Raw genomic sequence first — 26557 nt, forward strand, 5'->3', positions numbered from 1 at the left:
AAAAAAGCAAATGCCTTTGTACTCTCCCACAGTACATTGATAAACTTGGCACCTGTTATTACAGGAAATGCAACAATGAGATCTAGAGTTTAAAGATCAGAGTGGAGATTTGAATCTGTGCTCCCTGCATGGCCTGGGCCAACTGTTTAGCCTTTCTGAGTCTTCTGTACCATCTCTGAAAAGGTGGGACGGCGAAGATCATTTTTAATCACTGTCCCGCTGTGTCAAGATTATTGTGGAAGATGTCTGTCAGGGTGGTCTGTAATCTGTAAAGTGCGTTATAAGGTTAATGTTCATTTAGGGCACGAGTGGTCCAAAATGCTGTAACATCTCTGAAGAGCTGGACTTCGGTGGGAACAGGAGCAATTCAGGACTGCCAACAGGCGCTGCCACAAGAAACCTTGGGGTGCACGACGTTCAGGTTGACAAGGACAATCAAGTTCATTTGGTAGGCAGCACAGAATCCTGGCGATCCAGGAGCAGACCGGTCAGAGGCCCTGCCAGGGAAGGATTAGGAGGGCAGGAACCACCCTTACAAAGGGAGGGGAGTGAGAGTCCTGGCTTTTCACCATAAATCTAAACATTCTGCGAAGCTGTATCAGAGTCTGTGGTGAGGAGCTCAGATGACTCCCTACGCACGGGAGCGAGGGAAAACTGCCCCACGCCACACACGCCGAGGCTGCCCCGGGCCTCGGGCTAGGGCCGCCGCGTCACTGCCGACCACAGCGCTGCCTGTGGGCTGCACCAAGGCCCTGGGCTGCAAACTGGAGAAAGAGCACACTTCCTCTTGAAATGTCCACCTGGCCAGCTGGCAACCACATTAGCAGAAAGATGATGCTGACAGGGTGTCAGGGGCCAGGGACTGGACAAGATAACTGGCTGGCCTGATGCTGGAGATGTGGCAAGAAGGTTCAAAACTCGCTGCAGAGGAAATACCATGTTTTTCCACCTTTTTTGCTCTTCTCCCTACAATGCCAAGGACAAATCTTTCTGGGTTTGGGGTCAGTGACAATACGCACACCAAGGAGCTCAGCCTCTCATATGAAGATTTCTTTGACAAAAGCAATCCATCCTTATGAGTGTGAAATTGACCCATTTGTTTGACTAAATCACTGTCACTCAGATACACTCAAAGGTTTTCTTTCACTGCTTTCTGCATTAGTAATAATGAAAGCAAGAAATATTGTCAAATCAGGGTGCTGAGAGGTAGGTTGGCCACTAAAACTGTAAAAACAACACAAATGCAAACTCCAGAGGTTCAATTCAGGCAATTTATTGTAAACAGGATTACCCTAAGCACTCCACCATACTGGCTGTGTCACATGCTCTCTCTTCCACATCAACTAGTCAAAAAGAAGACTTTTTTTTAAAGTCACAGTAACTAGAAACTTAGTTTTCCACAAATCTCATTTGCTAAGCACTGAGGAAAGAGCAGTATCCGGGGTAGTCTGTGACTGCTCATGGACTGCAGCTTGGACCCATTTCAGTGACTCCATTAGTACGCCTGAGTGATCCAACAGGGGCTCTAGATCCAATTTGGAAACCAGACAATGTTGGAACACACTGAGCAACAATCACAGGTTCCTGGAAGACTACATGAGATTCCTTTCAGATTTCTTCATGTGACTTTCTCATAAAAATGACCATTACATTTCACCCATTTTTTAAAAAGAGCTAAAAATTACTCCGTAGCACATAATTTCCCGCAGAGAAGGTAGGTGGATTATTTACTCTTACAGTGGTGGATTTAAACACTCAGGGCTAATTTTAGATCCCTCTTGTATATTTTTGCAGTTTGATGAAAAGCTGCATAGTCTACAAATGCATAAAACCAGAAGGAAGTGATGCCTCACGCACCTTCTGATGGACAAAGACAGGCTTCATCACAAGGAAGCTCCTGAAGGTTTGGATTAAAAGACAGTTACAGCACCACATTTATCTGACAGTAGAAACGGAGCCCTGCTTCCGAAAGCAGCCTCCACGGTTGTGATTATATCATTCTTGCCCCAAATGTTGATTATCTGGAAAATGGCAAAAGTGAAAACTTAAGATGCTGTAAGACATGACTCTACAGAAAAAAGTCCTGGCAAATCAACTCCTAGAGAGGTAAAATGTCATTTGAAAATGCCATTCTTGACTTTGCCTGAGTTAGTGGACAACAGGGCCACTTACTAGTACTAGTGCCTGTATGTGGAAGTATATTCACAATTTCTCTTGAAGCAACTTTTAATAACAGTAAATATTTCAAAACAGCTGTTAAATCTACAGTAACAATTTCATCTAAAATAGTATCTCATGAAAAAAATATGTTTTAAAAGTCCACTCCAGTCATCATCTGTGTTTGTTATGTTTATATTTATATATTCAAAAAATAACTTAACACTTAAGGCAATATTCGACTGGTAGCAAAAAGGGATTTTAGAGTCGTCTGGAGATTACACTGTTAAAGAATCAAGGCTTTATTTTTTATACCTTCAAAAAGGTGGCTTGGTACTTGTCTTTTAAATTCATAATGGGGCAGATATTTTGGTTCATATACTGATTGCAGTATCCTGGTAGTAAAAAGTTACAAGAATTTAGAATAGCTGATGTTGGAAAAGCATGTCACACACTCAGTGGGATCTGAAGTTGACCCTATGTATTAAATAAATACCACAAATGTTGTTGAGGGGAAAAGGTAAAACTGATGTAACACTGCAAACCAACTATGAACAAGAATGCCAATATAACTCAATCAGAAAGAAGCAAATCACAGTAATCCTGAGAAATTCCGTTTGGGACAAAATTGATGTAGGGTAAGTCTATTTCTAGCATTGTAAATAAGTAGGGCATTCTAGGGTTTTCCAGCATTTTCCTAGTTTGAATAAAAAACATGTTCAAATTTTATAAAAAGATTAAAACCATGCCTTATATAATCAGCAGTTTCACTAATAAAAGAAAACTTTGCTTTGTTCATTATCTGCCAAATGTTAATGTTCTCCATTGATTTACATGAAACCACCAAGTAGAAAGCAAATTTGAGAATCAGTTTTTTAAAAAGGTATTACCTTTCTAAAGGTTTTAAAGCCTTTTCTGTCAACCTAGGAGGCTTTTAGAAAGAAAAAAAACTAACATATTTTCTTCTGACAAGTGACTATTTTACAGAACAGGGGAGGAGGATTCTATAGGAATATCATTCATCATTTTAAGTACTGTTATATAAGGGAAAATTTCTCTCAGTAATGAAAAGAAGGATTTTAAAATATTTAAGAGGCATGTATTTAAAAATATTCTACATCTATATGATTCTGTAATTTAATTACTTTGGATTTTTAATATTTCTACATAATGACATTTGACAACATTTTGTTTCCTGTTTGTCTGTCTGATAGTGAACCAGAAACTACGAAGTGGCCAAGGCTGCTTTCCCTGCCCTGGGAAGACTCAGGGGCGCATCCGTTTGCACTCTCCCACCCTCGGGGAATCTTCAGAGTTTTGCAGCCATGAAGTTAATATGTGGCTTCACAAGGGGAAACAGTGGCAGCCCACGCTTGAACTCGGTCATGTTCTGAATCACTTCAGGCTGCAAAGAAAAAAAAGTTTCTCTCAGTGTGCACAGCCTAAAAATGCAGACTGAATAGGACATCAACTTTTTATTCTTTTAACATACATACTAGTTTCTACCCCACATATTATGGTCTGATCTTCCTGGATCAGCAGGGCCAGAGGGTCTACGCAAACCTACGGTGAGTGTCCCCAGTGGGACCCAGGACCGGAAAGAAGACCCCTTAGGACACCAGAGCTGGCACACACCAAAACCGCAGAACGGCAGAGGTTGACGTACCCACTCAGCAAGGGCCCAGTCTCACTGCCAGAATCCTCCTCCTGCCAGTAAATGCCAACGTTTCCAGAGGATTAAAGATAAGCAGGCACGGGGGAAAGGTCGAGGTACAGACGTGGCTGGAGGACTGCTGCAGAGTAATATAACTGTCCACACCAGAAGCAAAGCAAACCAGGTCAGAGGCCGAGTCCTTCTGCAGGTGACAAAGGCGTGACCCCGAGAGCTGTCAGAATGGTGACCTCGCATTTAAGGGGAATGTAAAGTAGAGGCTCAAACAACCTGGTGACCTGAAACTTCTAGTGTTACATGTCCTGCTGAACCAGCCTCTTCTGTGTGGGAAGTCCTCTACATGCAATCTAACATGACATTTGTATTTCTTACTTGTGGCAAGGCTGGTGCTTGTGACAAATTTATATCATTTTGACATGGGAACTCGCCAACCACAGGACCTGTAAGAAAGTGAAAGGTTTACTGCTTACATTATAAATACTGGCATACAAGAGCAACTTAAAAAAACAACAGCAAACTGAAACCGGACTCAGCTCATTAAAAAACTGTTCCAGGCCCATGTCCTCCCTGGCCGCCTGTTCCCCAAGACCTCGAGGGCTTGCTCTACGTCCTCTCCAGAACCCCCCAACCCTGGCTCCTCATGTTACTGTGGCTATGCAGCCTCGCCCACAGCACCGTTAGTGCCCATGTCTGGACTCACTGGACTCCGACGCTCTGATCACCTGGATGGATTCAGTGCAACAACCCAGAAGGCCAGGTGAGCTGATGACTGTGGAGTCGACCTTGGCCATTCCGAGACAGAGATGGGAAAGACCGAGCACATGAACAGTTCAGTTTGCTCTTCCTCCTCACATGCAGTGCTCAACACGGCTTCTCTGCAGACGCCCTACCAGCAACCAGCTGTACTTTCCTGTGAAGCCATGGCCAGGATGGCGTCGTGCCACCTAATGCTGCCCGTTTCCTCCACTGCCTCATTTCCCTTTTCCCCTTATTTTTGCTCTGAGAGAGTAGACTCCGTCTCCAGTTAGTCCCCCTCTCTACCTCTTTACTTTCTGGTGCTCTTTAATGGCTGTGTCTATGGAAGGGAGAGCCACTATGTGCCCCAAAATAAATATACTTTACAAAAAGTCCATATTCAATACTTACAGGAATCCATTTCCCTAGCAAGAACATGGACAGATACTTTATGTCTCCTTGGGGCATCTACTGCCAACATTTCCTAGGAAGAAAGAAGAGCAAGGTCACCCTTCTGCCCCACTAAGGAACCTAAATGAAGTACTCTTTTACGACTATGAAGAATCAGCTCTCACATAGCTAGAAACAGAAAAGATGTTTCCCCTCACTTAGACTATTTCATTTAAACTCTACGGAAATTAGGTAAGGCGGGCAAGAATTACTATTAACCCCATTTTACAGAGAAGAAAATGGAGTCCAAAGATGATATGTGATGCATTCAAACTCCTACAGTTAAGAAGCAGCTGGGCTGGGATTAAAATCCTCGCCTAGGACTCATCGGTGTGTGATACAGGGCCACACCTAGTGATCGCTAATGACGACAGAGGCAAAGCCTTGCGCGCAGTCAAGGGACGAACACAATGCCTGCTCCTCTAAGAACCTTCTTAGATTCTTCACCAGGGGACAACCACGGCTCCTCGTCTACCAGAAGAGAAAGGAAGCTAACATTTATTGAGTCCTGCCTTGCATTAGGCCCTCTCCTGTGTTAGCTCACCTGATTCTCTATAAGCTAAGTGCCATGAGGATCCTGTTTCAGAGACACAGGGAAGAATGATGACTTGCTGGAATCACACAGTTCATAGGGATGGTCTCAGAAAAGAAAGGCCTGCTTCTTCTCTCCGCTCCACCAGGCTGCTTTAAAGGAGTTCCCTGGGTCATACCATGAGTACTAGGACTGGTGAGTTGGCAGATCCTATGGGAAAGTGTCTCTTGACTGTTTCCTTAATGCTGAACCATTAGCTGTCTTTTCCAAAGGGAAAACGTAAGGTGTGATGAAGCTTCCCCGGATTATACCCTCAGAGGGAGAGATCACCAGCAAAGCCACATCAGGTCAGTAATGGTTTACGTGCAGTTGTTACAAGCCTGGTCCTGTGCAGCTGCAATGGAAACCCTGAGGAGGATGCACAGCACACCTGACCGTGGCTCCTTCCAGCTGGCAGATGGCCCAGACTCTCCCACGGGCCGGCCCTGGCCTCTCCAGCCCCGTTCAGGAACTCAGCCCAGGTCCGCCTCCAGGAACATATAGTACCTCATCTGAGATGGTCTGTCTTATTGATCCCTTTTCACCCAAACCTTTATTGCCCTATTAACCTTTATCAGAAGAATGTAACACCCTCTTCAGTTCAGACTGTTTTCAATTTCCCCAACAACTCTGGACAATCTCCATCTTTCTAAACACAAACCAACCAATAAACAAACTTCATTTTTCTTGTAAACTATATTCTAAGGAACACTGGACTCCCAGGAGATACTTATAGGTATTCTGTGGGAGAAAAACAAACATGTCCATGATGAATCTCTTCAGGGAGTTTTAGTCAAAATTAAATGTTGGGCTAAATAAATTTTTACCATGGGGCTTCTCAGAACTTTGAAAATGCTAACATGCTCTATAATTCTCCAAAAACAGTAATAAAGAGTGTAGTCTTTCCCATACTTACAAGGTCATGAAACCCTTTTTTGTAAGTGTCGCTACTCGTACCTCGTAGAAAACGAGTGTGCCGTGGAGCACAGCTTGGGGAGTGATGCTCTAGACTTAGCTTAAGCTTCGTAACAAAACGCTCATTTTTTAAGATAAGAAAGACTCAGTCTTATAACTGCTATTCTTACAAATTCAATTATCAGGTACTATTTACAATTTAAATGAATAATAGAAGCTGTGGAGGCAAAGAAAAATTTTCACTGCCTTGGAAACACCAGAGTAAGTTTTATTAGGACATCACTCTTTTTAAACACCCACAACCAATAATACCTTAAAATGAATGACTTAGAAACCAAAAAGAGCTAACATGACCACCCTTTCTTGCAAGCAACTGAGAAGTGATACCTAACCTCTAAAGCGAATAATCTTAAGCAATAAATACAACTAAAACTTATAATATCAATGAGGAAAACATTAAAGTATTCTGATCAAACACTTAAAATCTGAGGCTGAGAATTACTAATGAAGAGACAACAGCAATGGAGACCATTTATTAACTTCTGCTAAGTGCCAATCACTTTGCACACCTCATTTCAATTAATACCCCTATTAATCTCTATTTTGGAAGTCAGAGACTAAGGCTTAGAAGCGCAAGTCCCCTGGCTGAGGTCACAGAGCTACCTCGCTGGGGACAAGCCCTGGGTGTGCATTCCGAAGCCACACATGCCCCCGCTGCTGCCTCACCTGTAAAAGAAGCTTTGGAGAAGGTGACCTGACTGAGGCTACAGCTCTAAGCAGGGCACTAAGTTCAAAGCAGTAACATACCACACAGCATATGTAATATGTGCTTATGAGTCAAAATCTAAACATACAAATCCAACTTACCTTGTAGAATTTGATGATATCTTCCTTGGTAAGTGTCTTTAAATATGCAACTTCTGTATTATCTGAAAAAGCAATCAAACAATAATTTACAAATATTTCCATCTTAAGTAGCCCAGAATACTATATTAAATGACAATACACTTCACTCCAATGCTCTCAGGTCTCTGCTCCTGAATAGTCAGGGGATAACCATCAGGCAAGGAGTAAGGAGATATCCTGGCTCTCTACTGCTGAACTCCTGGATCTTTAGGCTAGATGCAACAACTTTTCTGAGCCTTGATTTCCTCCTCCAGAAATTGGGGATAATAACTACTTAAAGGGTCTATAGTGAGAATTAAGGAAAATGATGCATGACAATAATACGATGCTGCCCATGTGGCAAATGCTCAATAGACGGTCGGTACTATTAGCATTAACAGTGATTCCTACTGCTAAAAAAACTACAGGTAAGGAAACTGAGGCCCCAAAAAAGGCATCTTGGCCAAAGATCTTCAACCTGGTGGTGTCAGAATGAGAACACAACCCAACCCGTCCCCTCCCACCTGACTTCTGGTGCGGCTTAGTGCTCTGCACTGTTAATTTCTGCTCTAGAAGAAAGGCCACGGAAGTCAGTAAGCAGTAGGCTTCAGGAGCATAGCTGTCCCCAGTGTAAAACCACAGACACATTTTCGGTGATCCCTACAGGCAAATGTTCAAAGCCTTGTGCCTCCAGGGCAGCACTTATCTCTGCAAATTTTCATTTTTCTTTTTTCAGTGTTATGGGAAACAGATAACCACATGTCTCTGCTCAGAGCCTTAGGGGCACACTGATTAAACACAAAAATCAGATTTATTCTTACTGCATTATTATGAGATCCAGCAAGATCCAGCTCTAGTTTTTGAGAAGAAAAAAAAAAGTTTCTAATAAAAACTGCTCTTATGTTAAGCAACAGTTCTTTAGAAGTGCGACACTCCACTCCCCCAAATTAGTAACTGGAGCCTCACCTACAAAACGAGAACGGCCTTGGTGTCCTCAAATGTTACACTTATATGCCATAAATGTTGGGACCCTAACTGTGCCTTACCTCTGTCGAAATTATACTGCTGAGAGATGATTTCCCCCCAATATTTAGCACACTCTGCAGACAGTTTCTTTGGTTTGTCTAGTCGACGAATTGCTAATGCTTGAATGTGTTTCTGAAAAGCCTCTTCGGTCATGTCCTCTATGGACTTCTCCATGGTGATTAAGAAAGCTTCCACTCGGCTTTCTAGGTAGTGAGGTGGCTTCTCTGACTGGATGATGAATCGCAGGCCCTGTATGCCGTTGGCTCGACGAGGCCCGCTGAAGACGATGTAGCCTGAAACACAAACACCAGGCGGTCAGGACCTCGGCGTCTGAGACTCAGAACACTTTTAATCTTTCAAAACTTAGTCCTGTCAGAGGAATAAAATCTACTTTCAGACTTTATATTATCCACCTCTGAAGAACATAAACAACTGGAATATCATAAGTTCCTAGGGATAGAGCAAAAGAGCTCTCCGAAGAATAATTAGAAAGTTGGGAGAGAATTCTTTCTTCTTGGCTTAAAAAAAAAAAAAAAGGAAAAAGTCCTGTTCATCGCTCAGTCTCACATCCCATAACTCCTCATTGTTTGTTAGTTAATCATCCTCTATCTGTGTTAGTTATTCCCATCCCTAGGATATAATGAACTCATTTTCATCCTCTAACCATTGTTCCAGCTCTGTTTCCTTTCACATCCAAGTTCCTTATGTGAATCCATTTCTGGACCAACTGTATTCAGACCAAAAACCTCTAGAGCCCAACAGAAGGTCACCCTTCCCTTGTCATTTTGTAAGCTCACACGTCACCACCCTTTGACACCTTTCTTAAACTGAGCATATGGCTTGCCTCCTTCAGCCGCTCTGTCCTGAACCACACCTCTCAGAGCTGTGGAGTCTTTGGGTCCCACCCCATTTTGGAGGAAGTCACTATATTCAGCATGACCTTTAGAGTCTGAAGACTCTCAGTAATATTTACCACACTGCACTGTAACTATTCCTTTTTAGGTCTGCCTTCCTGATTAGACTGTGAGCTTCTTGAAGGGAAAGACCATCTGTAACTTATCCATTTTCCATGTCTAGCATCTAGCATGGCGGTTGTTTAAAAAGTGAAAATACTTGGAAAGACTCACCCAAATCCTTTTTCATTGGTTCCTCCCAATCACTGCTGGGGCTTCTTTCTTTTCTCATTGATTAAACCTGCCAGGATCTTGAGGACTTTTAACAGTGCCTAAAACTCTGCCTAAAACACTTTCTCAAAAAACACTTATTGAGTACCTTCTATGGGGCCAGCCTTGGAATACAAAGACGAGTAAGAGATTAATACCTGACCTCAGGGAACCCAAAGTTTCCCAAATCTAAGCTTCTCTGGATGGCTTGCTTCCCACTTTGCCACCCCTAATAAATAGACTGCCCTTAGTAGCATCCTCACCCCTACCCAAAATGTCCTCTTTATAACATGCGTATTCTGCAAACAGTGTCATCTCCTCAGGAACTGCTCTAATGTCCATGAGATGTTAATTGCTCAGTTTTCAGAAGTGGATTCACAAGGTTTTCACAAGCTTTTCTCAATACAGCAAGCCTGCACCACCATGCAAGAGGACCATACATGTGGCGCATGGCTTCTGAGGACAATGGTTGCTCAAGGTCAATGGTACCAGGCCGGTCCCCACCTCCCTCTCACCGAGCTGCTCCTTGGTGCGCAGGGTGTTGAAGCAAGGCTCCGAGATGATCTGGCAGAAAAGCTCTAGAAACATGTTCTCTGAGGTGCTCTGCATGTCTGTCTGGTAGTATATCTCGATGCCACAGTTATTGTGCACTTCATTCCTCTGCTGATACACAAACCATCCTCCTAGGAAGTTTCAAAAAGAGAACAAACTTATTTAGGCTTTTATAAAGTCTATGTTTTGTCTGGCTTTTTAAAGCTGTTCAATTTGGTTGGTATTTTTCGGCAACTCCAAACTGTAATTAAATTATTAAGAATGTGAAACAATGGTAATGTACCTAAGGGAATCCTAATGCAGCAATCTGAACTTGGCAGGCCCTCAATAAACATTCACTGAATTTAAAGGGCAAAGAACTTACAAAAGACCAACTTTATAGCTAAGTATTAAGGCTAAGTAAAATCCACAATTAATACAATGTACAAGTTGGTGTATATGCTACATCAGAACTAGCTAATACATATAAGAACCTCCATGGAAACACCACTTATGTTTTAACAACACAAAAAGCCATTTTAAATTACTAGTTGTGCCTTTATTATCTTGCCCTTTTATTTAGCATTTTATTCTCAATACTGTTTACCAACAGCTGCACTAAAGGGTCACTTCACGAATTTACACAAATGTGACAAAGCTTAGAAGTAAGTTAGCCTAACACTTCACTTTAGAGATGAGGAAACCAAGCCCCTGAGAAGGAGGATGACTTGTCTAAGGACACCAAATTGGAAGAGCAGAGAAGACCTAAGACTAAAACTCAGATGTGTTCATCAAATATCTCATCAGACTTACGGCCAGATGATCATGCTTTAAATGACTTGATAAATTCATGAGGAATTAATGTGACTAAGCAAATACTGTGTTTAGTATTTAGTATAAGACCCACAAATAAGGATTCTCAGAGTAGTAATGATGTGTTTGTTCACTCTCATAGATGGTAGTTTAGACATCAACAGTGAAGGGAGGCAGAAAAGTCTGGATTTGTAGTTTACCTATTTCATTTTTCTGACTAGATAAATCTGACCAACAGTCAAACTTTCTAATCATATACTGGCAGCACTAAGTTACTTCTTATCAGAAGAGAAAGGGGAACATGGTCTATAAGGCTGCGGCAACCGCCCCCTCCCAACTTCTATCCTTTTCATATATATCCCCACATGTCTCCTTCACAATGCCTAAACATCTTCTTTTTAAACTGCAAATATTGTCTCATGGAGGGTTAAGTGAAGGACTGTGTAAGACATTCACATCTGGCTTAGAATGATTTCCTAACACCTAACATTTGGAGAATGAAATGTGAATGGAGATATTTTTGAGCATGGGACAATTTGTGAGGGCAGGTGGAGGGCAAAAGAGGTAAAGTCCTAACGAGGAGAGAGAAAGCAGGAAGTGTAATAAAAAGAGGTGTGAAAGGCACCTGGGTGGCTCATTCAGTTAACATCCTACTCCTGATTTCAGCTCAGGTCATGCTCTCACAGTTCGTGAGTTCAAGCCCTGCAGAGGGCTCTGCACTAACCATGCAGAGCCTGCTTGGGATTCTCTCTCCTTCTCCCTCCTTTTGCCCCTCCCTTTCTCACGCTCTCTCTCCCTCTCTCTCAAAACGAATAAATAAAACTTAAAAAAAAATACTTTAAAAAAAGAGGTGTGAAAGACAGATTTCACTTTGAAATTCTCTGGACTGGTCCCACTTTGCCCAATGCCCAAGTGCTGTGGTTTCTGAACGGCAGATCCTGATTGTGCCTCTCTGCCATGCTGTGGTGAAAGGGGAATGAACTAGCATAAGTTTGAAATGAACCATTACCAAGTCTGTGATGACTGGCTATGCGGAAGAACAGAGCTGTGCTCAAGGTATGTCTGAGTATTCAACCACAATATCTTGAGGTAACACCGTGCTCAGTACCTTTAACAGCTTCTCAAAGGAACCAGAAACAGCCCCCAACCTTAAGAAATGTATAGTCTAACAATGGAGATGGAAATGTACTTCAATCCCAACGCAAGAGAAGTGCTCAGTAGCTTAGTGTATGTGCTGCTGAAATGAGCACACTCAGTGGCTTCAATAAGGAAAGATTCAGAAGTACTGTGCTGGGAGGTCAGAGGAGGAGAACTACTTCTAGCTGGAGTTTTAGAAAAAGCCTAGTGGAAGAGGTGGCTTGTAAGACCAGCCTGGAAGGGTGAATAGGGGATAGATATTCATAAGGGACAGAGTGAAGGAAAGGGAGCACGACTTCAGGAGGATACAATGCTGGTGGGGACACAGACCACGCATGTGTGAGGAAGAGCCAGCAATCAGGTTTAGCTGAAAACAAAAACAAAACAACACACACACACACACACACACACACACACACACACACACAAATCAATGCTTCTCATCCCAAGTCTGATTATCCACCCACTACATAATTTTGAACAATAACTGAAACTAATGCTTAATCAAAAGAAACCATGGTTAATACAAAAGTAATCCAACACTGCAAACTCCAATATAGTCATGACTCTCGATTCTCTTATGCCAATTCCTTATAAAATATGCATGTCACAAATACATGCTGTTATTTGCACCTATGAGTTTCCTAAAACTATTTTGCCAAAGACTCCTATGGACTTCCAATTCAGTATTATGATTCTAGTTACCATTTTTCACAAATAGATCTTATTTCATGCTTCAGAATTAATATTTCTTTAGCTTTGTAATTTTTTTTTACATCCTAACTCTTCTACATCCAATTACCAGTCAATTGTAATGTAATTCTCGTCAAAATAATCACCTACCTCCAATTTCATCTTTTTGGCCTTCCTAAAGAGAAATTTTGGGCAGAATGACCTATCTTTAACCATACTTATATAAACAGTAAAGGATCCCAGTAGAACTTTACCGTAAAACTGTGTTATGGTCTAGGTGACTTCAACCCACCTATAATCACCCACAACATTATGACAGAGTAGTCCATAACCAACGTGACAACATCCCAACTTACTGTCAGGGAGCTGAACTTCTCTATACCGAACCAGCTGACTTGGAAGGAGAGGTTTCGTATGAGCATGTTCAATAAGGGTGTCTTCAACCATCTGCATAATTCCTAGCGCAGCCTGTAAAAAAGGACAGGGAATAGCACAACACAAAACCACAAATGTATCTTGTCTGTGAAAACAAAAACAGCATCCTGGGTGGTGGCCAATGCAATGTGAAAACAACATACTTGCGAAATAAACTAGATTATCATAAAAATGGATTTTTAACCTTAGATCCATTTGACCCTATTCAAATGGACAAAAATTGAATTTGTCAATTGGCAATACACTCGATATGGGAGAGGTGAAGAAAAGGAGACCAAGATCAGCATCCACAATGATCCCGATGCTGTGGGAAAAGGTGTTGCCAAAGCTGGAGAGGCACTGGTGATGGAAAGTTGGTCCCAAGTGACTGACTCTGACCACAGATACTTGGGGTTATAGGAAAGCAAAAGAAGTGAGTGAGCAAAGGCCTTTTCATAAATAAAACGGACCTTAGTAACAAAGCCTGTCTCTGCCACTTAGCAGCATCTGACCTTGGGCACGCTGTTTTGAAGGCAGAGAGAAAGTGTGGGGTCTTGAGAGAGGCTGACAGAGTTCCAGAATGGGAATTCTAGAGAGCTTTTCATGTGCTAAACATCTGGCATGTGCTGTTTCATTTAATCTTTAAACTCTAATTTACAGATAAGGAAACTGAGTACCGAGAGGTTAACACCTTTTCAGAAGAATAGGTAGCTAGTGTGTGGCAGAGTCAGGATTTAAACCCAGGCTGATTCTGCACCATGTGCTCTTACTCACTACACAGTCTGGCTGTCCTATACAGAGTAGGGTGATTATTTCCGTTTCCCCCTGTGTGCGCACAAGGCAGGCGAGAGCAGAGCAGACAATCATGAAAGTCGGTCCACAGTTAACCACCATTATTCTCCTCCCTTCTGCCCTCTCCTGTCTTCCTCCACAGAGCAGAGAAGGTTGAGTCAACACTAATGTGCTTATAATCACACTGCGACATTGCGGTGGGGAACACTCGGAAGCCAGGGGAAAACTCTCTTACACTGCTCCATAAAAGACCACCAAAACCTCAACCACCCACCTGCTTTGTTATGTTTCCATGGAGAAGGGCTTCAATGTGCAGCCGTGACAGGAGCTGAGGTATGAAGGCCTTAAGGCGAGGAAGGGTGACATCTGTAAAGGTGTAAAACATAGTAAGCTCTCCCCGTGAGGTTAAAACAAACAACAGTCTCAGCTAACTGAAGAATTACAGAACAGTTGCAAAAACAGTAGAGGTCCTGTATACCTCCTTACCCAGTCTCCTGTTACTATCTTTCATAACCACTGTATAGTGATCAAAACTAAGAAATTAACACTGCTCTAACACTATTAACTAATGCTGTCTTTATCTGATTTCAGTTTCTCCTAATACTCTTTTTATGTTCCATGATATAATTCATGATTACACCCTGCATTTAGTTGTCATGTGTCCTCAATGCCTGTTTCCTCTAATCTATGACAGTTCCTGTCTTTCCTTATCTTTCATAATCTTAAGATTTAAAACATTTTTTTAGGTTTTTATTTATTTTTATTTTTGAGAGAGGGAAAGAGAGAGAGCATGAGCAGGGGAGGTGCTGAGAGAGGCAGAGAGAGGATCTGAAGCAGGCTCTGCACAAACAACAGACAGCCCAAGTGGGGCTTGAACTCACAAACCATGAGATGATGAACTGAGCTGAGCGCCCCTATAATCTTAAGATTTTTCAAGAACACTGTTCATTCACTTTACAGAGTGCCATTTGATTAAATTGAGCTTAACTGTTCAACTACTAGGCATGCAGCACATCAGCAGGACGTGATGCAGATATGTTGTTGTACTGGGGACGTGAACACTGATCACACGGTTAAGGTGGTGTCTGCCAGATGTCTTTACCGTAAGCGGACTATTTTCATCTTTCAGTTATAACAGAGTAACTCATGTATGTTCTACAAGCAATTAGTTAATGCCACCTGCCCATCAATGCCTACTTTTCCCACTGTAATTAATAAATATTTATTTTCAGAAAAATATACTTTGAGACTATACAAATGTCCTATTTTCCCTTATTAATTTTAGCAGCCAGTGGTGCAGACTGCCTGTATAAATTACTATTACAGCATCACAATAGTGATTTTCTGTTCCCCTCATTACTTTTACATACATTGATTTAATTCTTCAATAAGAAGGAGCTGTCCCTTCTCCATTAGGACATCATACTAACAACTGGCACAATGTATGCTAAAAATAGAGACTGAAATTCAAAGAGAGACATAGGAAGGGAATTAACGAGTGCCTGCTATGGTCTATCATTTCATATATGTTATGTTATAAAGTACATACTAGTATCCCTGTTTTAAAGGTGAGAAAACTGAAGTGAAGACCATTTAAATTTCTTGCCCAAAGGTGTCATGCTAGAACGTTGCACAGCTGCCTTTGACCACTCGCCTAATTCTCAAGAGCACACTTGTTCTCCAGACCCCTTGACCACGCTCTGCAGACCTCAGCCACCAGCAACTGACTCTGTCTTTGCCACTAGACTGCAACTCCTTGATCCAAGAAACCCCATCTAAGTGAATATTTTTTGTCTCAAGTCCCTGAAGTCTAGGGCCTGGTGTGCAGCAGGTGGTCGGTAGAAGCTGCTGGACCCACTGAACTCTGAGGTTCCTGTTACCATGGCACCGGAGAGCTGACTGACTGTCGCTGGACTGTCTCCACACTAAGCACATCGGCAGTACTGGGCCACTGTGAGTATACACACACTGAAACAGAATGAGGGCTTATTTGAGCAGAGACTGTCAACCAAAACGGTGCTTTCTTTTTATAAAACACATTTCAGGTGTCACATACCTATGATATACTTTAGAGCTTATTCTGCTTACAACTTACCTACCACCTGACCCAGAATTTGACAAAGGAGGGAAAACTCAATACTTTTGCTTTTTGAGTACACTAAATGCAGGTTCAGGTTGTTTTAAGTAGACTTTAAGTCAATGATGCAGGTTATTTTTTTAAAGGTAAAATTCTCCCTATTAACTAGACATGATTCAAACACTTTGTAAAGAAAAGTATATTAACTGCCCAGATTCAAAATGGATCAGTTCTAGTTAAGGAATTTTATGATCTATATGCCTATTCAGTATCTGAGGCAACCAATAAAATGACTGTCAATACTTTGCTCTTGATTTGTCATTGAAGACATCAAAAGTATACTTACATAATAAGCATAAGTAAGGACTTGTCATAAAAGGTCATTAAAAATTCAACAGTATTCTTTTATTGCTGAGTATTTGGGGAAAAAGAACAGTTGGAAAGCAATGCTGAGATGTAAAAAAGGTAAAACAATAAAAGGTATTATCAGTCTAGCATTCTTCCTAATAAAACAATCTTGAAGTAATTTCATTCCATTTAATAGGCATTCATTAGACACATGTTGAGGACACAGTATTGCACTAGATATTAAATAAAGAGGATAAAAAGAAGGCATAATCATTGTTCTCAAGGAATTTAGGACATTCAAGCAAAGCCTCTGAAAACTAGATTTACGATTTTAGAAAACAGGCAACAAATGATTCTTTAGGCTTCGCACATTTTCCAGGTTTTTTAATTTTTAATTTTTTTTAATGTTTACTTATTTTTGAGAGAATGCGAGAGGGGGAGGGATAGAGGAGGGAAACACAGAATCTGAAGCAGACTCCAGGCTCTGAGCTGTCAGCACAGAACTTCATGCAGGGCTCGAACCCACAAACCATGAGATTGTGACCTGAGCTGAAGTCGTACGCTTAACCGACTGAGCCACCCAGGCGCCCCACATTTTCCAGTTTTTAACTGAACAGATCTAAAGATGTCTGAGCACTCTTTCTGTGTGACAAGACTTCCAAGCTCAGTCCTTTTTTCCTCTTCTGAAAACTCCAATATTAGCAAGGTAAGTGTTCTGGTCAAACCTTCAGTCATCTGCAGAAATCTATGAACAGTAGTGATTAACTGCTATGGGTCTAGACTGAAAGCAGCAAATGTGGCTAAACTGCCTGAATACGAAAGCCACTTCAAAGGCCACCACTGTTTTTATTTTTTAAAAAAGGATGCACAGCTGGCTTTAATAAAACTACAAGTTATTAGAAAACATGAACACTAGATATCAAGATAGATCAAAACAATTTTAAAGAAAAAAATGAATAGGGTTATAAGTAGAAAAAGAGTCTCACCATCCAGGGCTTCTTTTAACTCATCCTTCGTCCAGGCCACTTCAGTCATCAGCAAGCGGAGGTAGTACATGGCGTGCTGGTGAGGCTGCTCGGCTCGGAAATTGTTGAGGGAGCGCATGTACTAGTAAAGACAGATACGGGTTCGTTTGTTTTAGAAGTCCTTTTCAAATCACTTAAAAAGATCAAGTATAATCAAACTTCATCTTGCATAAATCATGTTTACTGGGATGCAGTAATAATAATAATAATAATTTATTATTATATTTTTTAATGTTTATTTTTGAGAGAGAGAGAGAGAGAGAGAGAGAGAGAGAAAATGAGAGAGAGTAGGGGAGGGGTAGAGAAAGGGAGACAGGATCCGAAGTAGGCTCCATGCTGACAACAGAGAGCCTGATGCAGGGCTCGAACCCACGAACTGTGAGATCATGACGTGAACCGAAGACAGACACCCCACTGAGCCACCCAGGCACCCCTTGAAGTGAGGTAATTTAGAACGAGGCTGACTCCTTTCTGATCCTTAAATTAAAGGGCATGTTTTTCCTCTGTCCATCCAGGCTGCTGCTGTATCCAGGCTGACCTGTATCCTAAGAGTCTTCACTATGGGACATCTTCTCCTTCAGAGAGTCCTCCTCAGTATTCAAGGCCTCCAGCTCTGGGTATCCTTTGGTTCCGTACCATAAGGCCATTCCAAAGTCTCCATAGGCAAGCAACATGTCCACTTAACATATATAAAATATTAGATCTTCATCCGAAAACCACACTTGAAAAATATTAATTTTTGGAGGGTGTACAATTAAAGTCACAGCTTGGCTTTTAAAACAGCCATCCATCCCTTATTTCCATCATCAGGCTGGCCATGAGTCGAGTTTTAGTGGAAGACACATCTAGCCTAAACAGTCTGTCCTATGTAACAAGGTCCTCGTGCTAGGAAGCCCTTAGCCAGCAGAACCATGTGTTCTTCAGTAGAGATTAAATGACACTTTCAAGGGGTCCTTTGCAGCCACGAGGTCCACCTCAGGTTTCTCTCTCAAAGTCAGGGCTGCGACCTTCCCAGCTCTTCAGGGGCAGGTGTCCCTGAGTCTCCCAGGCTTTCATTCCGGATAGAGCACAGGGTTTAGCAAAGACAGAGTAAGAGGGCTGGCACACGGTTAGTGGTGCTTCTCCTCCTCTCTGCCTTTTTTAGAGGAAGAGAGAGCACCCTCGAGTGGGGGTGAGGGGAAGGTGGAGAGAGCAAGAGGATCTTAAGCAGGCTCCATGCTCAGCACAGAGCTGAACATGGGGCTCGATCCCACAACCGTGGGATCATGACCTGAGTTGAAATCAAGAGTCTGACACTCAGCCTATTGAATCAGCCAGCCACCCCCTCCTTTTTCTTAAAAATGTTCATAATGTGGCAAATTTACAAAAATGAATTCAGAACACTTACTGCCTCTTTGATAATTTCAAATCTTTTTTCATCAATCTCAAAGGTAGCCATTTTCTCAATAATCTTCTTTAGCAAAATTGGCTGTTTGTCATTGTAACCTTTCACCGAGAGCTACAAAAAGAGTTCAGTGTATTAGAAGTCTAAAAACATCACAAAAAAACTTCCAAATAAACACCATAAGCTTGATTTTTAAATATTTAGAAAATTCCAAAGCCTAGCATATTAAAATAAAAATGAAGTAAAGTCAATTAATTGATTTTTAACACTTAAGGAAGAGCACATTAACCATCGTTATTTACTAATAATCCCAAAGCCTAATTTTGCTGTTCCTAACCAACGTCAACAGTAGGAAAACTCACCTGATGCCAAACTAAAGGAAAACATATCATACCACTGACATTCAAGTTCTCATTAAATCAAAATTCATCACAGAATGTGTTTCAAGTTTAATCTTCAAAAATAATCTCTAAGGAATATCAGGCTTAAGGTTTTTATAGCTGTGATAAAAAAGTTAAAAAATCACAGGTAGTATTATCTAGCCAACTGTTAAGTATGTCCTCAAATTGTTTATATTTAAATATCTCAATATTTAAACAATCATTTTTGGAGAGATCAGGCGGCTTTAATTTTGTACATGTGTGTATATTCGTGTGGCATTTTGCCATTTTTGTCATTCAATGTTGCTCAAACGGGATCCACACAGATGCTTGTTTGATGAATTCTGCTGATGTATCAAAAGCCAATGCTGCACAGTGAGGACACATTGTCTGTACTGTCAGGATGTTGCCGTGGACAGTGTACTCTGATGATCTCCGAAAGCATAACATTGGAAAAGCAAGGGATGCCTCTTGCTGTGTTTCCACATGGTGGCATCGGCAGCAGCAGAGGATGCACTGCACGCAGAAGGTCTATGAAAGCCTCTGCCTCACACAGAATAACAAGCAAGAACTTCAGCAGGACAGACAGTCATCACTGGCCGTGGTGAGCACATCACAGAGCATGGGGACTCGAGTGACAACTAGTAGAAAGCTCATTTTGTCATAAATTAAAAATTATTTATTTTAATGGTAATATGCTACTAAAGCTCAAGAGCAAAAAATAAATAGGCTACTCCTTTTCTATTTGGAGTTTATTTTGATCTCTTAGCTTCAAATTTCCTTAGACTCTGAAAATGGCTAGTTACATACACTCTTATACATTAAATAAAAGCTAACAGAAAATTTACTTGTGTGAAGAAAGAAAAGCACTGCAAAATACAATATTAAAACCCTAAAACCTGTTGTATAAGAATTTATAAAGAGGAGTACACAGCACATGCTCTCAATTGCAGCTGTTACTAAAACATACAGTATTTTTTCAAGAAAAGTGAAGATGAATGTGTGCCGTTCAAGGGATGTTAATTTGGAAATGAGATAAAGATTTGGAAACATCAGAAATAATTTCAAGAGCAAGGATCTCGTTATTTCTTGGTATGTTTTTAATAAGCTTATATTAAAACACACTTAAAAGTGGCCAATGGTACATGCTACAAAATAAACTAGATGAAAACATCAACTGTATTGAACACAGGAGCTTTCTACTGCTGTCAGCAAAAATAAAGGAAGCTTACATAGGAGTAAATTTCAAGCACCACAGCTATAACTACAGATATTTTTCACTTATAGACGTTAATATACTCAAGCACATGGAAAGAACATGCTTTCAGAATTAATATGTTAAACATTTCAGGCAGAGGAACATGCATATAAATGTAGCACACATACATGTTCACAAGTTGCACTAAATCATTCATTAGTGGAACTAATACTAATCTGAGTTCTTCAATCACTAAAAAGGTGCAAGGAAAAAACCATCAACCTTCTTATTTAAGAATGCAGAAGTTAATAGTTTTCCCAAGCTCAACATAATGCTTAAACGGTGTGGTGCCTTTTCTGTGGTTTTCATTTTACTTACAAGTATTGCACTCATCCCTGATGCAATGCCATAGCTCAAACCTGAGAGGCGTGCTGCATATGTATACTCTTTTAAATCATCCTTCAATAACCTGATAAACAGGTATGTCATGTTGCAATGGAGAGGATCAGCATAAATGTAGCGACTAACAAAAAGAAAAACAAAAGAAATGCTTTGATACCTCAAGCAGTGACATGATAATGAAGAAACATGACCGAAGAGTATGGATATGCAGCCTCATGATCTGAATTTCTAGGGAAACAGAATAGGCCAACCTTATGTTTTAATTTTAACAATGGTGGGAAGACTTCATTCTGTTGTCAAAGACCAAGATTTCACATAGAGAATGGATGAGATCTAAACCTAAATCAGGGTCCAATTTTGTTTGAGGAGAAAAATATGACAATCTGATGAAAGATGTAAAAAATTAAAAAGAAAAAAAAACAAAAAAACACAAAACAGAAATCAAGAATTTGCATAATGTGAATATAATGCTGAATACTCAGAATAAGAGTGAACTTAAAAATTAAATGAGAAAATATGATTAGCCATAAATATTTTTTAAAAAGAAATTAAACTCATACCCTCAATCAAAAACGCTTCCATCAAATCAATATAAAAAATGTTGATGAGTGGAAGGCTCTAAGACGTGGGTACTTACATACATCCCATAGATGGTATTTTGGAGGTCATAGCTCAAGCCTGCTAGCTCTGCTGCATATGCATACTCGTTGAGGGAGTCTTTGAGGAGCTCAAGGTACAAATAGGCCATGTTACAGTGCAAGGGGTCCACATAAGCAAATGGGCTGGAAGAAAATGTTGACAGTAAAATAGCTGATTTATTACTTCCCAATGTGATGTGGCCTTTCGAGATGGATCAAGAAACTGAATTACTGGTTAATATAATTTCCTGAAGGTATTGTTTGAATTCTTGAGTCGGTTCTTCTCAGGAGGGGGAAAAAAACCAAGAAGCCCGAAATATGCCAAGTCTGCTGACGGTGGTGAGGAGGGAGAGGCAAATGTTGATTCCAGATGGTGTGGCCAGACTGATGAATTAGAAACGCAGGGCAGGTAAGGAGCGGGAACAAGCCATGAGGCACGCCTGTGTTGAGGCTCACAGAAGGAGGCACGGTAGGGGCCCCTGGCTGGCTCAGTTGGCAGAACATGTGACTCTTGGTCAAGCCCCACAGTGGGCACAGAGATTACTTAAAATGAATAAATAAATTAAAAAGACAAAGAAGGAAGACATGGCTGGACAGAGCTCATCTGGCATTTGCGTGTCCTCCTCCTCCAAAGAAGCCATACCTTTGGTGGACAGGAGTATGAGACTGAGAAGTCTGTGTGCTGTGATTTTGAACTTAAAAGAGAAAGTTTACGAATATCTGTAAAATATTAGCTTATCTGAGTTTTTCCCAAAACCAATAAAGCTAGAGGATTCCCAGTAAAATATTTGATAATTCCCACAATATAACTGCAGCCAGAGCTAGGAAAAAAATATTAAAATTAAAAAAAAAAAACACTTAAGTGAAGAACAACAACCAAAAAGAGGAAACAATTAGAGAATGCAAGAGCTAACCAGGACCCCAGAGATCCACCTGACTTAAATCATTTCCCAAATAAGAAACAGTTTTCCTGATGTCACCTGGGTTAGTAGTGGCAGACTTAGGATTCAAATCCAAGTCAAGTGATCTACTCATCTGATTATAGGACACTGCTTACCTTTATGACAAGCAAGTAAGTCATTCACTCAACAGATATGTATCACACGCTTACTACTGTAACACATATAAGCAGGTATAGATCAGAAGAGCCCACTGCTAGGCTCTTCTCTGGGTACTGAGAATAAAGAAGAAACAAATCAGGCAAAGTCTCTGACTTCACAGAGTTTAACATTCTAACTGAAGGAGAGAATAAATTTTAACATGTCAAGTGGGGATAGTGCTATGCAGAAAAATTAAGCAGAGTAAGAAGAATAGAAGTGAAGGGTGGTGGTGGCAGGATAGGAAGATGGCTAATTTACATACAATAGTTAATCAATGCCCCTCTCATCAGATGACCTCTGGGCCTGGATCTGAAGGAAGCAAAGGAGCAAGCTCTGCAGATATCTGAGTGGGACAAGTTGAGGAAACAGCCAGTGCAAGGACCTGAGGCCAGGTGCCTGCTTGGCTTGTTTGGCAGCAAATTAGTTTCACTCCACAGTATAACTAATGTGTTGCTAGCAAAGCCAATAATTTTATCAAAGCTGATAATGAAGCAAAAATAGGAGTAAGAGGCTTAGCCACTTAGAGAATTAAAAATCAAAGAGAGGAGTGCCTGGGTGGCTCTATCAGTTAAGCATCTGACTTTAGCTCAGGTCATGATCTCACCACTAATGGGTTTGAGCCCCACATCGGGCTCTGTGCTTCAGATTCCGTATTTCCCTCTCTCTCTCTCTCTCTCTACCCCTCCCCATCTCATGCTCTGTCTCTCAAAAATAAATAAACACTAAAAAAATTTATTTTAAAAATCAAAGAGAAAACTCTGTAACTATATAAACTTTCTCCATCTGGAAAATCTAAATGGATGTTCTGTCACTGAATTTTTTTAAAGCATTATATTATACATGATGACACACTTCCTTCTTTAAAAGAAGCAAACAGCAGCTCAGAAACTTACAGCACAACACTCAGAAGCAAAATTACCAAATAAAAGAGAATCTAGAAAGGGCTTAGCCTCACAGGCACCTATATGCCGATCTTAGGTAGAAGTGAAATGCCAGAAAAAGTCAAGTCTGGGAGCTCAAAGCCATTTGGCTCAAGCTCTGAATGTAACTCAAAGACATGTTCTAAAATGCTGCGTGCACAGCAGCTATGCTGGTGAGCTGAAGAGAGAACATGATTCAACTGCAATGCTTAAATTCTGGCTGATTTGTTAATTTAAAAAATATTATTTAGGGGGCACATGGGTGCCTCAGTCAATTAAGCGTCCAACTTTGGTTCAGGTCATGATCTCACAGTTTGTGGATTTGAGCCTTCCATCAAGCTCTGTGCTGACAGCTCAGAGCCTGGAGCCTGCTTTGAATTCTGTCTCTCCATCTCTGTCTGCCTCTCTCCCTCTCACACTCTATGTCTCTCTCTCAAAAATAAATAAATATTAAAACAAATTTTTAAAATAAATAAATAAAAGTATTTTGTATGCAGGTACTATATGCTTAAATATGAATCAGAGGTTTTTTTAACCTATAACTAAGTACATATAACAATTCTATTTTTGAAAAGACTAAAAGGTATACACACACAGAAAATGTCAAGAAAGCTAACAGTGTGGCCTGCAGAAAGACCAGAACACAGAGAGAGGGACTTCTGGGGTGATGTTTTTAATTGTAAGAACAATGTGGGCCAGTTAGAGAATGCAAAAGTATCAAAGTCTTTCAACAGGTACTGTAAAGAAATTCATAATCATAGAAGTCACACGGCACAGTGGTGACAAGCTGCTTGGAAAGTTACAAATATCACTCTGAGTATCAAAAAATAAAACGAGCTTTGTAATGCTCTCTACCAACAATAAGCCATAGCTGGGCAGTTCATGATTAGTATAAAACATAAACAATCTCAGTGCAGCTCCAGACAAGTCAATGAATCTCCAGCTATAAAATACCATGTTCACATCCCTACAATCTAAGCAGTACACAGTGGTGAAATACCAACTTTCTACTCTTAGATTTTCTCCCCCTTTTCCAAAACATTTAAAATGCATTTAGTTTTAATTTCATGTTAAGTCTATCAAATAAAAATTAGTGAACATTATTACATGATGATAGGTATATTTCATAAATACACACCACTGAATTTTAAATAAAAAATTATAAATTGTAAACTCACAAAGTAAAATTTGAACGGGGTGATATGCTTTACAAATAAATAAAAGGAGACAGTGATGAACTGCAGATTTATACTGAGAAATCATTCCAATGGTAGAATTTACAAATGTTACTAAACATGTTCTTTTTTTTTTTTAATTAAATCATTTTTAAGTAACAAAGCTAGGAATAGAGAAAGCAGTACCTAAGGGCTTCTGGTATTTAAAGGGCTGGAAAAGACTCAAAATCATTTAGGAACTACTACCTCTTCCTCTGGGAAAATCTCAGGAATACAAAACCAAAACTACAACAGAACACACCCCAATGTGTAATTTCTCAATGAAATTTCTGGGTGAGTCTACGGCCTCCCTAGGCTCCAAAGTTCTAAAGGCTAGGAAGGCCCTCCTAACAGCTAGCATAAATCATGTCGGTTAATGAGTGTGCTCATCAGTGCAGAGGAAGAACAGACAACCTTGGCTTTCACGATATCCCTTACCAGCAGCAGCCTTCCCCGGCTCCAGCCACAGAAATCTAGTTCCTTTCACTTCTATACCTGGGTCCGTGGACGTGAAGAAAACTTTTAGGAATGCGATTGTTGATTTTTATAAGACACTTTGTAGCTAGATTCATTTTACATACCTGAAAAATTCAAAGTTGAGACAAGCCTTTGGCAAGAAAAACTTATCATCTTGCTTGAACCAGAGTTTGCTCATGGCTGTATCCTGTGATGGAGAAATAATTTGGTTAGGAAAATACAGGCACTTTCTGCAAAAAGCTCAATCAAATCACACTTCAAGAGGAACAGGACAGAGGCACTGCTGAGAATTCCGTGCTGCAGAGGTTGCTGTTTTATGGCCTTGAAGCAACTCAGAGAGTCACGGTGGGAGGGTGGAAAGAGAAAACTGCTGATCCTGGTGATAGAGAGAAATCACCCTTCTGTCTCTCCTGGGTGGGTGGGCGGATGGGGACACAGTAGAGGAAGAGGTGGACTGGAGAAGCAAATTATGACCGTCCTGTCCCTGTCTCTGTGAACACTGGGAGGCAGATGCAGGAGTCCTCAGGAGGGAACAGCTGCCAGCCTCCACGAGGGGCCACAGCAACCCCTGCCTGCCAACATCACACCTTGTGTAGTCCTCTCTCCCACAATGAACCAGGACTGGTCTACATGACCAATGGACTATGACAGAAGTGATGGCATGGTACCTCTGAGATTAGATCCTAAAAGACACTATGGCTACCATCTTGATCACCCACTTTGGAGGAAGCCAGTTTCCAAAGTAACAACTCTATGGAGAGGCCCATGTGGTGAAGAACTAAGGCCTTCCAACAACCACACAACTGAATTTGGAAGAAAATCCTTCATCCCTAATTGAGCCATCAGATGGCCAAAGCCCCAGTCAACAGCTGGACTATAACTAATGAGAGGCCCTGAACCAGAACCACCCAACTAAGCCACTTTCAGATTCCTGATCATCAGAAATTGCATGGAGATAAAATAAACGTTAAGCTGCTAAAATTTGGAGAAATTAGTTATGATGCAGTAGTGGATAACTCACACAGCCAAGGATGAACAAATAAGCTACTACCTTAACTCCCCACTTCCCTCATATGGCATTAAAAACTCCTGAAACTCTGACGAGAGATATAAATGTTCTCCTTAGTTTACTCTGAGAAGACCTACTTGAACAACAAATAGGAGAGGTAAACAAGCTTTCTCTTTGAATAACCCAGCCTATAACTCATTCAAATGTCATTTCTTAAAATAATGTTTATTTTTGAGAGACAGAGAGAGAAAGAGTATGAGTAGGGGAGGGGCAGAGAGTCAGGGAGACACAGAATCTGAAGCAGGCTCTGAGCTGTCAGGACAGAGCCTGATGCGGGGTTCGATCTCATGAACCCTGAGAACATGACCTGAGCTGAAGTCGGATGCTTAACTGACTGAGCCACCCAGGCTCCCCTCAAATGTCATTTTTAA

General features: G+C 40.9%; 1 protein-coding gene across 4 annotated transcripts in view; it reads right to left on the bottom strand.

Moving 5' to 3' along the window:
* Window positions 1–1253: 1253 nt before the first annotated feature.
* The window catches only part of IDE (insulin degrading enzyme), a 106005-nt gene continuing 80701 nt past the window's right edge, over window positions 1254–26557 (bottom strand). For 3 of the 4 annotated variants that reach the window (XM_029932234.1, XM_029932236.1, XM_029932237.1), the window contains 12 exons: window positions 25222–25304; window positions 21406–21550; window positions 18792–18902; window positions 17366–17486; window positions 14229–14320; window positions 13105–13216; window positions 10090–10257; window positions 8432–8704; window positions 7368–7429; window positions 4976–5048; window positions 4202–4269; window positions 1254–3562 (listed from right to left, as the gene is read on the bottom strand). In XM_029932234.1, coding sequence (XP_029788094.1) covers window positions 3467–3562; window positions 4202–4269; window positions 4976–5048; window positions 7368–7429; window positions 8432–8704; window positions 10090–10257; window positions 13105–13216; window positions 14229–14320; window positions 17366–17486; window positions 18792–18902; window positions 21406–21550; window positions 25222–25304 — 1404 coding nt within the window. In that variant the 3' untranslated portion in view covers window positions 1254–3466. Of the gene's footprint in view, window positions 3563–4201; window positions 4270–4975; window positions 5049–7367; window positions 7430–8431; window positions 8705–10089; window positions 10258–13104; window positions 13217–14228; window positions 14321–17365; window positions 17487–18791; window positions 18903–20744; window positions 20890–21405; window positions 21551–25221; window positions 25305–26557 lie in introns of all 4 variants that reach the window. The other variant, XM_029932235.1, reaches the window with a different exon arrangement.

Source organism: Suricata suricatta, chromosome 2, assembly GCF_006229205.1.
Source record: "Suricata suricatta isolate VVHF042 chromosome 2, meerkat_22Aug2017_6uvM2_HiC, whole genome shotgun sequence".
Classification (NCBI taxonomy): domain Eukaryota; kingdom Metazoa; phylum Chordata; class Mammalia; order Carnivora; family Herpestidae; genus Suricata; species Suricata suricatta.